The sequence below is a fragment of the Pistacia vera genome, unplaced genomic scaffold, assembly GCF_008641045.1.
Source record: "Pistacia vera cultivar Batoury unplaced genomic scaffold, PisVer_v2 Contig752, whole genome shotgun sequence".
NCBI lineage: Eukaryota > Viridiplantae > Streptophyta > Magnoliopsida > Sapindales > Anacardiaceae > Pistacia > Pistacia vera.
Genome location: NW_022196615.1, coordinates 129,769 through 147,520, shown reverse-complemented (window position 1 = coordinate 147,520; position 17,752 = coordinate 129,769). Strand labels below are relative to the sequence as shown.

At 36.8% G+C, this 17,752-nt stretch overlaps 1 protein-coding gene and 2 pseudogenes across 1 annotated transcript; 2 read left to right on the top strand and 1 right to left on the bottom strand.

Moving 5' to 3' along the window:
• Positions 1-2,224: 2,224 nt before the first annotated feature.
• Positions 2,225-3,644, top strand: LOC116115744 (annotated as a pseudogene).
• Positions 3,645-7,907: 4,263 nt separating this feature from the next.
• Positions 7,908-12,443, top strand: LOC116115743 (annotated as a pseudogene).
• Positions 12,444-13,863: 1,420 nt separating this feature from the next.
• LOC116115742 (probable boron transporter 7) lies at positions 13,864-17,390 on the bottom strand. The gene is made up of 12 exons (XM_031401877.1): positions 17,287-17,390; positions 17,104-17,186; positions 16,686-16,878; positions 16,450-16,588; positions 16,179-16,344; positions 15,929-16,095; positions 15,517-15,690; positions 15,318-15,413; positions 14,769-15,223; positions 14,351-14,630; positions 14,009-14,140; positions 13,864-13,911 (listed from the first exon to the last, which is right to left on the bottom strand). Exons 1-12 carry the CDS (start codon positions 17,388-17,390, stop codon positions 13,864-13,866), a joined length of 2,037 nt encoding a protein of 678 aa, XP_031257737.1.
• Positions 17,391-17,752: the final 362 nt, after the last annotated feature.

Below are 17,752 nucleotides of genomic sequence, written 5' to 3'. Positions count from 1 at the left end.
GCTTTATTGATCTAGACAAAATCATCAGAGAAGAGACAGTTATAATTAACTTGCATCGTTAACTTGATATGCTTAATTTAGAATCACTCTAATCTAATACCCATCTGTCTACTACAATTGCTGCTAAGACCTAGATATCACTGTGGCCCATCAAAGATTTTCTTAATATTCTAATTGATTGCAATTTTGAGGTAGATTAAGGTATTAATCATCAGACGAACATCTAAAAAGAAAAAGAAAAGATACTGGATTTGAATGTTTTCTAAAAGATATTAAAGCTTTGGACCAAATAAATGAACCCGTTGTGCCTAAAAAATCCACATACCAACCAATCAGAGTTTAGAAGGCTTTGTATTTCAGAGTGTCAGTCGTCCAAAAAAAGATATGGTGTACCAAACAGCAGATTAAAAATTGTTTTATCTAGAGTGGATAAGAACCCAACCTGTCCCAACTTTATCAAAACAAAAGATAAGGATTAATGAGTGATCCCCACGTGTCAGACAACTTAAAAGCATTCATTGAATTGACCTAAAGATGTATAAATGAGCGGGGGGTTGGACATATGAAAGTTAGACATAGATTTAGCTTCATTATTTTTTCTTTTAAGCAAAATATTTCTTCATCTTTTATGTCTTACGGAATATCATAAAATAATCAGAAAACAATAAAATAAAGTGATGTAAGATTTGTTTTAGCATCTAACACTATAAAAACCTCTCTTGTCATCTTTATTATGTTTTCTCAATATATATAATCTCAACATTATATTCAAATCTCATAGATCCATCACGTATAATTTCTAGACTCTCTTAACACTTTGGATGTGCCAGCGTTGATCAACCATAAATATATTTTGTCAATTTCACGTTCTTCTGAGATCCTCTTTCAACAGCCATTAATGTGATGTTGCGAATTCCAATTTGAATCTTCTCTTTATTATCACATTTAGTGATCGTAGTTATTCTTTTGACAATTAATCACGGTCTCAATCTGAGTTTATTTCAACATATAACAAGATTCGCCTTCTGCCTAGCAACACGTACATCTCTGGTTCCTTCATGTCTTATCACCCACTAAACACAGAATAATCCATTCATTAATTAAAACTCCTTATATATATGTTAATAACATGGAGAAAATTGCTTTTGGTTATGTTTAACTGTTAAGAGATCCAAAGCTAACCAGAAAACCGGGGTAAAATTGTCAATTGTGTCATAGACTGAAGTTTTGGAGGGAAGAGCCACGTACCATATTTATAGTACCAGTGTAGAGTAATCTTCTTAACTGATCACTCTTTGCACAAACCGCTCTACTTGCCGCATCTCTACGGTGGTGGCTGAGAAATGAAAATAATGTGGCTGAGAAGAGAAGAATCGCGCAGTTTTGTAACGGAGGAGGAGGTCTAGATGACGATGATAGAACCGATGGAGGTGTAGAGGCATTGTCAAGAGATGAAGGTAGCCAAATGAGTGTTACAGATGGCGTTCTTCTTCTCTCGGTGTAACTGCTCGTAGCTGTCGCAGAATCAAACACGTCGTTTCATTATCTCCCCTTCTGCATCCCCGTTACAGGTTCCTTTTAATTTTTCTGCATGATCTGTTTACATTTCTATTTTATATTGTTTCCGATTCCGTTACTTTATTTCCGTTTTTGACAATTTTGGCTTTGACCCTGTTAGATTTAATTTGTTGGAATATAGTATAATGAATTAATTTAAGCTCATCTTTTGCAGTGTTGGGAGGCATTCTGATTTTACTTGTTCTCTATACAGCATGGGTGTGCCGTTTGAATTTGGATTTCTTTTAAAACCGTCAAAGCACTGGCTATACTTGATAATATTGTTAATGGGATTTTCGCCATTGACATCATTTTGACCTTCTTTGTTGCATACCTTGATAAAGCTTCTTATCTTCTCATTGATAACCCAAAGCTGATTGCTTGGAAATACACAAGAACCTGGTTGGCTTTTGATGTTATTTCTTCAATCCCTTATGAAGCTACTACAAAAATATTACCTTCTCCACTTCAGTCCTATGGATACTTAATATACTTCGTCTCTGGCGTCTCCGAAGAGTCGTAAACTTTTGCCAGGTGGGATATCATATCTCTTCTTCTTTTCCCTTTTCAATAGTAATTGATCAAAACATATATTTGATGATCATTATGACAGATTGGAGAAGGACAAGAACTATAATTATGTTCGGGTTCGATACGTAAAGCTATCATGTGTGAGTATATATAAATACATATGTTATTTCTTCCATTATGAGATGGATTGATTGTGTCTAATAATACTAGGCTTGGGTAACTTGTAGGTGACTCTCTTTGTAGTTCATTGTGCTGCGTGCTTCTTCTATTTTCTTGCGAGAACTATCCAGAGCCAGACCGCACATGGATTGGACAAACCTTGGGAAACTTTAAACAAACGAGTTTGGGGTCAAGTATGTTACGTCAATTTACTGGTCCATAACCACATTTACAACTACTGGTTATGGTGATATCCATCCTGCAAATACAAGGGAAAGGCTGTCGACATATTCTACATGTTCCTTAATCTTGGCCTGTTATCATACTTGCTTGGTAATATGAACAACCTCGTCATCCATGGGACCAGTCCACAAGACAATTCGTGAGTAAATCTACTTGTATTATTTTACTTGCCTTTTCCTTCTACAAATTTATTATTTTCTTTGTAAAAATTGCTTGGGAGAATCCTTTTTGCTGTGGATGTTCCTTTCTGTAATGTTGTACCAAGAATGATGGGACTATCTAGGAGTAATGTTTGAGCGTAATATCTAGGAATATTTGCGCTAATATTGAAGGGTGGTTTAGAATTACTGCTTCATCTATATTGGGTAGTTCTGATTTGAGTTTGTTTTGGGTTTGATTTAGAGGGACACAATCCAAGCTGCTTCGAGTTTTGCAAAAAGGAACCAACTACCTGTTCGGCTGCAAGATCAATGCTTTCTCATTTGTGTTTGAGGTACAGAACTGATTCAGAAGGGCTGCACCAGCAAGAGACCATTGAATCCCTTCCTAAAGCCATTCTCAGCATTTCACACTTTCTCTTTTATTCACTAGTTGATCAGGTTTACTTGTTCCGTGGAGTCTCAAACGACTTACTTTTCCAACTGGTAAAGCTAATATCATATTTTAAGTAGGAAGAATGCATATTTTACAGTTAACATTCAATAGGAAGTTATTATCTTACAGCAAGACACAAATATGCACATTCATACAGATAAACTCTCAATTATAAGTTGGACCCTTTTTGTTTTTTAAGCTTAATGTCTGAATTTTATTATTTTGAAGGTAATGAGATGAAAGCCGAGTATTTTCCTCCCAGAGAAGATGTAATTTTGCAAATGAAGCACCCAATGACTTCTATATTTTTGTCACTGGTGCTGCAGTAAGAATTCTATTTGATCTTTTTGTCCTTTGTGTTGCTCCCCTGTTTTCTTATTAAAGAACATTTTAGAGAAAAAAGTGAATAAAGTGAATCTCATTCCATCAATCTACTCTAAAAAATAACGCTTTTGTATCATCTGTTGATTCCCTTCCTTCAAGTGTCGTCATTAGCTAGGAATTTTGATTACTTATGTGTACTCTATTAACAGGATCTTATCACGCGAAAGGTGGAATAGAACAGGTAAGCAACGATACAAATCTTCAGGATAATTTCCTACCGTTAAATTAGTTTGATTGTTTTGGAAAAGAAAATGCTAGAGTCTATTTGCCATCACAATGTAATTCTGTTTGCATGAAGGATCCTTCGTGTGACCCTTCAAAAGGATTGCCCCCGTGCGAAGTTCCTTCACATGAAAAGAGGATGGTAAGAATTCAAGAGAGACATTGTTTGATGTACAAAATTGAGAAATGAAAATTAGATTCTTTTTCATGCTAGGGACACACAAAACATTGTCTAATTTAAATGATGTGTTATGAGTGGTAAAAGATGTAGAACCAGTGTGAGTTATAGGAAGACTCGATCCATCGCCAATCATAATGTCATCTGAACCATTGTAAGGTGTGTGGAGAGATAGATTAATCAGGTCGGCAGTGACATGATGAGAAGCACCACTATCCAGTAGCCATTGCGGAGTGGTGGGAGTATTGCTAGCTGCAAAATGAGCTCGAGGTTGCCATGGTGTCGTAGTGCTATTCACTGGTACAACTGGAGTTGTATTGGGTTGATTTGGCACCAAGCGAAAAGAGGGACATCTATTGGCAGTGTGCCCCTGTAGTCCACATATCTGGCAATAACCAAGATAAGGTCGAGAAGGAGGTCGTTGGCTACGAGATGAGTTTTGTCTAGCGTTAGGAAACGCGGAGAAGCGATTGTTGGTATTGGGTGAAGGACGCCAACCTGTACTGTTGTTACCAGAGTGTGTTGATGGACGCCAATTATTATTGGTGTTACCATAGTTGAAAGAGGACGCCAACTTGTAGTGTTACGATTTGCAGGATTTGCTGGGAAATGAGAGGGTTCAGATTTTGTACCTTGAAGAGACGTTTCAAAATTTAGAAGCTTTTCGTGGAGCTCATCAAACATGATCATGGTATTGCGGGCTTGAACTGCACATATAAGCTCTTTATAGTCATCCCCAAGACCATCAAGAATTTTGTCAGTGAGGTCATCTTCATCCATTGGTGCCCCAAGAATAGCAAGTTCATCAGCCTGACACTTCACCAATTGAAGAAACTCTGTAACAGTTTGAGACCCCTTGGTTAGATAATTTGATTCTTTACCTATTTGATGCGCCCTCGAGATGGCTTGGCATATGTGTTTGCTAGGATCAACCAAGCTTCTGCTGATGTTTTGGCTTTAGCAATGAACAGGATAAGTGTGGGAGAAAGAGATCCAACTAAAGCATTAAGGATCAGTTGGTCTTGTCTAATCCAGGTATTGCGAGCAGGATTTGGTACAGTGGTGTCGTTTTGAGTGATAATGGAGGGTGGACAAGGTTTGGATCCATCTAAATATCTAAGAGGTCATAGCCGACAAAGACAGTGTGGAATTGAAGTTTCCAAGAAATGTAATTGGTTGTGGTGAGTTTGAGTGGGGCTTGGGCAGCGATATTGATGGAGATGAGAGATGTGTTTGGTTCATTTGTGTTTTGAATAACAGGTGGAGAGTTGGAATTATTGGTTGTTGTCATGGTACTGGTGGCTGAAGAAGAGAGCAGCAACAATTAAATGCTCTGATACCATATAATTAATGAGAGAAACAAAGGAACAGAGGAGAGGAAATATGCCACACGGCTTCTCATTAAAGTAGCAGATATAAATACACAAGATTGTAACAGATTGGAAACTTATCACTAAAGATAAGTGTACAGCTGTAACTTAAAATACAAATTCAAAAATTAAACAAACAGGAGCAGTTACAATAATTTATGAGAAGGAATCGGAAGACTCTCTAATAATATATATATTAAAAACTAAAAAAAAAATAAAAATGTAAATTCAAGAGAGAAGGGCTCCGTTTGGCTTATTATTTCTATCCATATTCCCAATCCTATTCCCAAAATATTTGTTTGTTTAATTATTTAGGAAATATCAGTATATTTTTTAATTACTTTTAGACCCCTCAAGTTTATTAATTTCATTAAATACCCCCCAAAAAAAGTTTAAAAATTAACAAAAAACACCTCCACCCACCCATACTTGCCAAATTTTGGCAACCACTGTCGGTGGTAGCCAGAATCTGTCACAACGGCCTACAAACGATCGAAACTGGTTGGTAATTCACCGATCTAGCCATCAGCAACAGGCAAAGAAATGGCCGTCGTTGACCGACAATGACGACCTTATCTTTGGCCGTCGCAGACAACTAGATCTGGACTTTTGCGACCATCGATGGCTAGATCCGTGGTGGATCTGACCGGAAAAGGCCATATCAACGCCCTACCCGCTAGATCCGACCGGTCTGAGTCGTAATGCCATTTTTTGGCCAGATTCTGGCGGTGGTGGTCGGAATCTGGTATTGTGGGTGGGTGGGGGTGTTTTTGTCATTTATAAAATTTTGATATATTAGGGTGTTTAGTTAAATTAGCAAACCTACGGGGTTTTTTTGTAAGTTTTTAAATTTTACCTCGTAATACTCCTCTATTTAACTATCCAATATTATTTCCAAAATCATATCCAAAATAACAAAACAAACGAACCCAAGGATATTCAAGATACAGAAACTAAACAGTGTAGAGGACAGGGGAGGTAGATGTTCGGTCCATGTGATGCTGAAATGGGAAATCAAACATAATACTGTGCACCTATCTATACTATTTTCAATTTGTCCTAGGCAATCCACATATGGGTGAAGATTTATGAAAAGTTTGGTGATAATTTAGGAAAAGCAGAAACGACAGAGGAATTACTTGATAATAAGCCTCAAAATGTATTTGGACATTATAAATAGACACAAACTCATTCAACTTTGTGATGGTGTTTTCATGTCTGGTGTTAAAGCAATCAACAGTTTACAAGAATTGCGTTTATTGATCTAGACAAAATCATCAGAGAAGAGACAGTTATAATTAACTTGCATCGTTAAACTTGATATGCTTAATTTAGAATCACATCTAATCTAATGACCCATCTGTCTACTACCAATTGACTGCTAAGACCTAAGATATCACTGTGGCCCATCAAAGATTTTCTTAATATTCTAATTTGATTGCCAATTTTGAGGTATGATTAAGGTATTAATCATCAGACGAACATTAAAAAGAAAAAGAAAAGATACTGGATTTGAATGCTTTCTAAAAGATATTAAAGCTTTGGACCAAATTAAATGAACCTGTTGTGCCTAAAAAATCGCACTGATGTCAGCACCAACCAATCAGAGTTTAAGAAGATTTTGTATTATCCAGAAGTCGTCACGTCGTCCCAAGATAGAAGAGATATGGCTGTCACCAACCCAGCAGATTCAAGTTTTATCTATGAGTGGATGAACCGCACACCTGTCCCAACTTTATCAAAACAAAAAGATAAGGGTTAAGGAGTGATCCCCACGTGTCAGAGCAACTTACAAAAGCATTCATTGAATTGACCTAAAAGATGTATAAATGAGCGGGGTTGGGCATATGAAAGTTAGACATAGATTTGAGCTTCATTATTTTTCTTTATAAGCAAAATATTTCTTCATCTTTATATGTCTTACGGGCAATATCATAGAAATAATCAGAAAACAATAAAATAACAGTGGATGTAAGATTTGTTTTAAGCATCTAATCTACTATAAAAACCTCTCTTGTCAGTCTATTATTTATGTTTTCTACAATATATATAATCTCAGCACTATATTCAAATCTCATAGATCCATCACGTATAATTTCTAAGACTCTCTTAACACTTTGCATGTGCCAGTCGTTGATCAACCATAAATATTTTTTGTGCTAATTTCACGTTCTTCTGTAGATTCCTCTTTCAACCAGCCATTCAATGTGATGTTGCGAATTCCAATTTGAATCTTCTCTTTATATATCACATTTAGTGATCGTAGTTATTCTTTTGACAATTAATCACGGTCTCAATCTGAGTTTATTTCAACCATATAACAAGATTCTGCCTTCTGCCATGCAACACGTACATCTCTGGTTCCTTCATGTCTTATCACCCACTCAAACACAGAATAATCCATCTCATTAATTAAAAACTCCTTATTATATATGTTAATAACATGGAGAAAATTGCTTTTGGTTATGTTTAACTGTTAAGAGATCCAATAGCTAACCAGAAAACCGGGGTAAAATTGTCAATTCGTGTCATAGACTGAAGTTTTGGAGGGACGAGCCACGTACCATATTTATAGTACCAGTGTAGAGTAATCTTCTTAACTGATCACTCTTTGCACAAACCGCTCTACTTGCCGCATCTCTACGCGTGGTGGCTGAGAAATGAAAATAATGTGGCTGAGAAAGAGAAGAATCGGGCAGTTTTGTAACGGAGGAGGAGGTCTAGATGACGATGATAGAACCGATGGAGGTGTAGAGGCATTGTCAAGAGATGAAGGTAGCCAAATGAGTGTCACAGATGGCGTTCTTCCTTCTCTCGGTGTAACTGCTCGTAGCTGTCGCAGAATCAAACCACGTCGTTTCATTATCTCCCCTTTCGATCCCCGTTACAGGTTCCTTTTAATTCTTTCTGCATGATCTGTTTACATTTCTATTTTATATTTGTTTCCAGATTCCGTTACTTTATAATTTTCCGTTTTTGACAATTTTGGCTTTGACCCTGTTAGATTTTAATTTGTTGGGAATATAGTATAAGTGAATTAATTTAAGCTCATCGTTTCGCAGATGTTGGGAGGCATTTCTGATTTTACTTGTTCTCTATACAGCATGGGTGTGCCCGTTTGAATTTGGATTTCTTTTAAAACCGTCAAAGCCACTGGCTATACTTGATAATATTGTTAATGGGATTTTCGCCATTGACATCATTTTGACCTTCTTTGTTGCTACTGATTAAAGCTTCTTATATTTCATTGATAACCAAAGCTGATTGCTTGGAAATACACAAGAACCTGGTTGGCTTTTGATGTTATTTCTTCAACCTTATGAAGCTACTACAAAAATATTACCTCTCCACTTCAGTCCTATGGATACTTTAATATACTTCGTCTCTGGCGTCTCCGAAGAGTCAGTAAACTTTTTGCCAGGTGGGATATCATATCTCTTCTTCTTTCTTCCTTTTCAATAGTAATTGATCAAACATATATTTTGATGATCATATGACAGATTGGAGAAGGACAAGAACTATAATTATGTTCGGGTTCGATACGTAAAGCTATATATGTGTGAGTATATATAAATACATATGTTATTTCTTCCATTATGAGATGGATTGATATGTGTCTAATAAACTAGGCTTGGGGTAACTTGTAGGTGACTCTCTTTGTAGTTCATTGTGTGCGTGCTTCTTCTATTTTCTTGCCGAGAACTATCCAGAGCCAGACCGCACATGGATGGACAAACCTTGGGAAAATTTAAACAAACGAGTTTGCGGGTCAAGTATGTTACGTCCATTTACTGGTCCATAACCACATTTACAAACTACTGGTTATGGTGATATCCATCCTGCAATACAAGGGAAAGGCTGTTCGACATATTCTACATGTTCCTTAATCTTGGCCTGTTATCATACTTGCTTGGTAATATGAACAACCTCGTCATCATGGGACCAGTCGCACAAGACAATTGTGAGTAAATCTATCTTGTATTATTTTACTTGCCATTTTTCCTCCTACAAATTTATTATTTCTTTTGTAAAATTGCTTGCGGAGAATCCTTTTTGCTGTGGATGTTCTTTCTGATAATGTTGTACCAGAATGATGGGACTATTTCTAGGAGTAATGTTTGAGCGTAATATATGGAATATTTGCTGCTAATATTGAAGGGTGGTTAGAATTATCTGCTTTCATCTATATTGGGTAGTTCTGATTTGAGTTTGTTTTGGGTTTGATTTAGAGGGACACAACCAAGCTGCTTCGAGTTTTGCAAAAAGGAACCAACTACCTGTTCGGCTGCAAGTCAGATGCTTTCTCATTTGTGTTTGAGGTACAGAACTGATTCAGAAGGGCTGACCAGCAAGAGACCATGAATCCCCCTAAAGCCATTCAACAAGCATTTCACACTTTCTTTTTATTCACTAGGATCAGGTTTACTTGTTCCGTGGAGTCTCAAACGACTTACTTTTCCAACTGGTAAAGCTAATATCACATTTTAAGTAGGAAGAATGCATATTTTACAGTTAAACATTCAATAGGAAGTATTATCTACCGCAAGACTACAAAATGCACATTCATACAGATAAACTCTCAATTTAAAGTTGGCCCTTTTTGTTTTTTAAGCTTAATGTCTGAATTTTATTATTTTGAAGGTAAGAGATGAAAGCGAGTATTTTCCTCCCAGAGAGATGTAATTTTGCAGAATGAAGCACCCAATGACTTCATATTTTTTGCACTGGTGCTGCAGAAGAATCTATTTGATTTTTGTCCTTTGTGTGCTCCCCTGTTTTCTTTATTAAAGAACATTTTAGAGAAAAAAGTGAATAAGCTGAATCTCATTCCATCAATCTACTCATAAAAAATACGCTTTTGTATCATTCTGTGATTTCCCTTTCAAGTGTCGTCATTAGCTAGGAATTTTGATTACTTATGTGTTTATTTAACAGGATCTTATCACGCGAAAGGGTGGAATAGAACAGGTAAGCAACGATACAAATCTTCAGGATAATTTCTACCGTTTAAATTAGTTTGATTGTTTTGGAAAAGAAAATGCTAGAGTCTATTTGCCATCACATGTAAATTCTGTTGCAATGATGAAGTAGGTTGTTGCAGAGGCAAAAAACAGGAGATGTTGTTGGGGAGGTTGGTCTGTTGTGTTATAGGCCCCAATTATTCACAGTCCGAACTAAACGATTGAGCCAGCTGCTTCGTCTGAACCGTACTGCTTTTCTAAATCTTCTCAGGCAAATGTTGGAGATGGGACAATAATAATGAACAATCTTCTTCAGGTTGTTATATTTTTTGGCAGCGTTATGTTTGATTAGTTATTCCTTTCGCTTTCCTGGGCTGACCAGACAATATCTAGCAATCAGGACTTCCAAAAACAATTATCTACACAGATTTATTGTCATGCACATTTTCTTGCTTTATGACAATCTTTTAGTGCCATTTACCCTTTTATGGCTAAAAAGACTGCACATTTGGTTAAATTGGTAAATTTTGATGTACGGTGAAGTTAGGTAGTTTCTTTTGAGCTTGATTTCTTTCTATCTGCTGTGTTCTAAAATTGAAAAGCATTTTGTTGTCGAAGCCATATAGCGATTCCCACGAAACTGGTGGTAAAAATGTTTCAATCAGATTATAATAGAAAGGCCTAATCTAAAAGGCAATGATGTTCCCCTCTTGAGTTCCCTTCAAAATGAAAACAACCTATAATGTTGACTACGTTTATAGTACAAAATGGGTTAATTCTCCATATTGATGGATTTTGATCTAATTTATCTTCCATACTGTTAATACAGCATTTGAAAGATTCGGGGGATCCAATGATGCAACCAATTTGACAGATACTGAACAAGATGGCTCAAGGCAGAATGGATTTGCCTCTTAGTCTAGCTTTGCCGCAGTTAGAGGAGATGATTATTGTTACAACCGTTGCGGAGCGAGGTTCAGATCCAAATGATTGGATAACAGTGGGCGAACAGCATTGGTATCTTATTTCCTCCTCTATGTATCTCTGTGTGAGTATCATCCTTATCCATCCCAGGCTTAGAGCTTACTTTGGTTCTCTCTGAATAGCACATTGCAGCATCTAAAGGATATGGGCATTGTATAGTGCTACTTCTTGAGTATGGAGCAGATCCTAACACAAAGGTTTGTTCTAGCACAGTAGTGTAAGAACTATGTATACTGCGCCACAAAAGGATGTGTGTGATGATTTAATAGACTATTTTTATGCGAACATGGTTTCTTCACTATTAAAGGCAATGTAAAATTTGTGGCTTTACTTTTTACAGATTTAGAAGGAAGTTCCTTTATGGGAAGCGTATTAGGGAGCAGAATCTGTGGTTAAAATTCTTGCAGAAAGTGGGGCAATGATATTCTGGAGATGTTGGTCAATTTGCTTGCACTGCAATTGAGCAAAACAATTTGGATTTACTCAAGGACATTGTTTGTCATGAGGAGATTTAACACGACCGAATAGGAATGGGACGACTCCACTTCATAAAGCAATCAGTGAAGGAAATGTTGAAATAGTAAGTTTCTCATAGATAAGGAGCTAACATCGATAAGCCAGATATCCATGGTTGGACTCCAAGGGCTTTGGCAGATCACCAGGGCCTTGAAGATATACAGATTTTGTTAACGATAGGCAACAAACCCAGAAATCACCGTTTTTCTATTCCAAAGGAGCCGGGGTTGCCATATTGGGAGCATATTGTGAAGTATAGTAGTGAGCCCTCAATAGGTCCATTTTGTCCTGAATTTATACCACGTTTCTAAGGTCCCAGATCTGATGTCACTGGGACGAAGAAATAACCATTTTCAGAATTCACTGTTTGGTTTACAGCTGCCAATACTGGTGAGCATCCAGTTCTTTCTTTGATTTTGCCACGGCAAAGTATTTAATGAGGCATTCAGAAGTTGTAGTGTTTTTGAACATGTCAAAACAATAAAAAATTATTGGGTGACAATGAAAGCAGAGAAGAAAGGAGCACAAACACAGAAGTCACTAGACATAGTTTATTAGGATTGAGAAATACATGAAATAATTAATGGCCACACACAAAAAAAAAACAAAATAGTTTATATTGAAATAAGCCAAAATTTTAATTTTGCAGCTGAGAAGGATCGGCAGCATGCTCGGAGGATTTTCTGTTTCCCAACTTCAAGCAGTTATCCAGCTAGAGTGACTATTAGTTGCCCAGAAAACTGAAGTTGCTGGAAACTGTTCCATGCCAAATCACGAAGAATTACTCAATTTGGTGCCAAAAATTTGGTTTCTTTCCCATAAAATTCTAACAGAAGGTGCGAAATTGATGATATAGACCTTATCAGAGATGGTGATCATCTACTCTGTCAGTGACATTCTAGAACCAAAGGCTGAAGAGCCAAGCAGTAAGATCATAGCGGGTCCTAAAGTTTTCAAGCCAAGTGCCACTTACAAAATCTGAACTTAGAGGAAGCTCAAAGATGGGTGTCTTACCTTTTGATTTCAACTATAATGGGATCATAATGAGGTGATGATACAAAAAGATGTAAATGGGAGAATATAGGAGTAGATAAGTGATTCAATTCCAAAAGTTATTTGACATTTTTTACCGTAATGGAGTTTCAGGAAATTGTTCATACAAAGGGGGCTTGGGGACAACAGACTTGATTTTCCTTTTCCTTCAAAATATTACTGCAATGTGATGTTAATAGTATTATAGGTTGCTTATCTTTACTTCTCCAAAAAAATATTCAGAAGTTTGGCAACTACATTGCTTCCTTTCAAATTAGAAGCAAGAGAATGATTTCTTGTTGCTTAGCATTGCAAGATTCTTTAATGATATTAGAACAGACACTGGAAATATAAAAACATGACAAATAAAGCTAAACATGTAACTTGAATGTGTTCCTACGAATTTTTGTTAGAAAATTTACTCCAACCAAAATGTAAAACCAATCAACCACCATTGGATGGCCCAGTAGTCAACTAGGACTTCTGGGTGTGTTACTTAAGAGATCCTAGGTTCGATCCACCTTGGTTGCTACTTGTTAATAAGGGTGTCCATTGAGGGGATTTTCCCGACTGTCAACTTCAAGGCCTTGGAGGATTAGTTAAGGTACGTGCAAGTTGACCTGGACATCCCTAGTCACCCAAAATAAAAATAAAAAAAAAGGGAAATTGAAACAGATGGTTTATTTTTCTCTTGGAAAAAGTAAATACAAGTAGCAGAAACTGTGCCTGAAAATGGAATACACTATATCTAAATCTTTCGGTCTATATCTCTTCACATATCTACTTCCTCCCTGCTCCCATCTCACTCCCTTTCTTGTCCCTTGAATTGCTAATAAGAATATGAGCAAAGCTGACTGAAGGGTGTTATCAAGCCCTGCTGCTGACATTCATTGGTGTTCCCAACTAAAAAAAATTTAACCAATGCATTCAAAATTCTTGTCCCTATTTCTTTCTTGTATTATAACCGAATCTAAGTATGGTAGATTTTCTTCAACTGAAATTATTTTCTTTTCTGTGTCTTGTAGATTGATTCACTAAAAGAGATCCCTCAATCCTCTCTAAGGAGCATGGTTTTTATCTGGTTGATAAAATATCATTGGTATCATCATAATGAGCTTATTGTATATCCTGATCATCCCTTTGGTTTTTGTTCTGACCTGACAGCATCTTCTGGATGTACCTGCAGACCATGCATATTCTAGCATGAACATGCATTAACTAGAAACTTTTGACAAATCATTACAGTACCCAACAAGAAGGAGATTAATTGCTTTTACCTGGAAGAACCTTTCTTCTTTATAACTTCTATGCTTTAGTTCACCTCTGCTTGTTGTCATCTCATCCAATATTTCAGCATCATAGAATTCATTTTCATTGTCTATTATTCCACTGTCAGGTGTTTCATTATCCTACACACAATTTACCATGCCTATGAGTGGAAAGATTTGCAAAGAAACAAGCAGAATAATCGAAGAAATAAATGACAAGAACACCAAAAGGATTTTCAATAAAGCAATCATAAACAGCCCAATTAATTGAAATTGGATAACTTCATAGTCATCTTGGATAATGACCCTAGAACCCAACATTCATCTATAGAGAAAGGTAAGGAAACGTACCTTGGGTGAGAGACAGCGGTGAAGCTTTGGAGCTCCAGCAATTTCTTCATATTCAGCAGCATCCAGTTCCCGAAGATGACTAGGGTGGAAAAACTTTGGAAGGATGTGCTGTCTTATGCTGATGAGAAGGAAGAATGGGAGGGGGAACAATATTCCAGCTATAGGTATCCATGTTATCCCGAAACAAACCAGAAAATATACAATTTGGAAGAGTGTAAAGTAAGCAATATATTTGAATGGTACCAACTCCACAAATGAAGCATGAACACCCTCCAGAACTCTGCCAAATTCCAAGCCAACAGAAAATAATCAAAATTAGGAGGGAAATAATTGAATTTTGGCATATCAAATGAATGGCAAGGCATTGTGTTTTATAAATTATAAAAGCATGTATCTTATTCTCAGGTGCATGACTTACTTGTAACATCGATCAGGGGTGATGAAAAGCAGCACTATCCTTTCCCAGAACTGATTACCTGGTAGACTGTCGATGGCCATGTAGGCAAAGTAACCCCAAAGAACTGAGGTAGGTATCATATTGATTATGGGCAGAGCAAACACTGATAGACCTACAAGTAATGACTGTAACATGTTGCTAACTCTTTGCTCATTAACTCTAACAGGCAAGTAGGCATCAATGTGTTTCTCTGGATCAAATTTTCCTTTTTCATTTGCTCCATCATCACCTTTCATCACAGCCTCCTTTAAGTTCTCCAATTCTTTAGCTACTGAAGAAGTTTGCTGCAACTCTGATTGAGTTGGAGAGGCATCCATTTCTATAAAGATAGCCTGCATCCTTCTATAAATTTCTAAGTTGTTTGCTTCTCGTTTTATGCACTCCTTTGCACTCTTCACCATTTTCTTCCGTATTTGCTGAAAATCACAAGCATCTGGTCTAAGAGTTTAAACTGATTTTGCTTTGACACAAATAAAGAAAATAAATTTTCCTTCAGAAGTTACACCCCACCTGCCTCTTGAGAACTGCAAGACTTTTTGTGTGCATGGGGGACTGTGGGAGTACCCCATTTGAAGGAGGGAGTCCAAGAAACCCACAAATCAAAGTCTGAAACCATCACAATATGCAGCACATTGAGACTAAATTCTATATGAAATATTGATTGGGAGATATAACTTGGAAAGAAAAAATTAATCTATCATATGAATACCATGATTCCAAGCAACAGGATATCGTAATGATAAGCAGAGGGGTTTCTGAGATTAAACTCCTTCTGCTGCGCCATTTGCGAAGCTACACTGTGGTCAAAAAAGTATAGACCTGCTATCATCACTGCTGGTATAAAGGCTGCAAAGATGTATAATCCAGGAACCTTGGGCATATCCTGTAATTTGAGCGTTTGAAAACATCATTAGATACACAATCACAAAGTTTTTACATTTAAAACAAAACCTTTTGCTTCTATTAACTTGAAGTTTCTTATTCACATATTAATCTAAGAAATTAACAACCTGAGAAATTTTAGGCCTATATGCGGTGCGGTTATGACCCCCAAATACGAGCTTGTGAAATTTTCTAGAAGTAAAAACAACAAAATCATTCAAGTCTTGCACAATCCATACCTTGATTACTGTCCAATGGGACAATGATGTAGAGTCCCAGGGAAGTGGACCAAACAACCTCCTGGGAACTCCTGAAGGGACTTTGCCAGGAACACTGTAAGACAATGCCGTCCACAACACCACCATGAGGGGAACCCCATAGTCTGCAGTAAAGCCGCGGAGGCAGCCTGTACCATCAAAGAAATTAAATAAAGTTACTTAGATCCCAGGACAACAATCCCTGGCTACAATGATCAAGTTAGTTACTCACCTGTCCAGTAACGCCATGATCTTGCCTGTCTGCTTTTGAGCGCAGTTAATAGTAGACCGACTGAGAAAATGATAGAAAGCAGCCCATTTGTGTACAACCACGGGAAGTTATACTTCTCCAATTTAGGGTCTTCAGCTTCAGGAATACTAAATTCACCAATAACTCCCTGTGATTTAGAAAACAAAAGATTAATCACAATATATTCAGAAATTCACAGCTATTTTCAGAAATTCACAGCTTCATTAATTTATTAGTACAGATAGATCAGTACCTTAATAGCCTCTTGAATAAAAAGAACAGCTATCAACATGCCAAAAAGTTCCCCTGCAACTCTGGTAAATCTAGTGATGATGCTGCAGGCATTGAATATTGCAAGAAGGAAGAGCAAAATTGCTGTCCATACACAAACCCTATGGAACAAATAAATGAAGACATATTAAGAACAATCATCCCTTACAAAAAGATAAATGAACACATATTAGAAAAAGAAGTGATCGATTCCCTCACCAACCGGCCCAAGCTAAAAACAGCTCCCGTCCCAATTCTTGCCTTCCTTTGCTGAAATCGTACAAATAAGTGTACATTATAACTGTTGGTTCTGCAACTCCTAATATCAACAAGGGCTGGCCACCAAAAATTGAGTGGATGATTCCACATATAGCGGTAGAAGCTAAAGTTTCTACTGTGCTCAGGCTTCCATCTAATATAAGGTGTAAAAAAAGGTAAACATTAAACATCAACTAAATATTCAGAATCAATAGTTTCCTTATCGCCAAAGATACTGACATTTAAGTAACTTCTACTTCATGAATGTCAGCTTAGTTTTAGAACAAATCAAAGACATTAATTACTGTAACTTTGAGAATCTAAAATCCAGCTTTAATTGATAGAATGTTTCAGGAAAAGAAAAGTTCTATGTATGTACCTGTCTCTCTGTATAATTGTTCTCCAAAGGCAATTACAGGAAGAGCAGAGGCAAAGAAGATGTAGGTTGTGGGAGCCAATATCCTGATACAGATTTAAAAAACCATGAGTTGAATTTATATATAGGTGCCCACAAGGAAAAAAAATGCAATTTCTAATAAATTATTATTGGTTACAAAAATACCTCACGCCTGAACCAAGTGCACCCATCCAGTCTTGTTTATAGCAAGCAAGCCTTCCTTTAACATCTTTGCTTATTCCCTTGAATGGAGTTCTGCGGCTATCCATAGCCGATGAAAGATACTATGACAAATATTAACTTTCGTTTACAGGGAAAGAGGGGGAAAATGTTTCAAAAGAGTGGGATACATGTGATATGACTGACTATTTTATAAGTTAATAATAAAACCATAAGCAGAATCCTCCATAAGATTAATGCAAAGCTTTGTGTCAGAGTTTTTCTTTCTTATTTTTTATAAGTTTATTTTCTAAGAATTCTGCAATTGAATCCCCTGTTTGGATATGACAGAACCAAAAGATGATTTCACAAAATGCATTTCTAACGTTATATGACAATGAGCAGAACAGCTCGCCTGACGGATGTAACCGTTTATGGAATCTTGCTGTAAGTAAAGGAGAAACTTAACGTT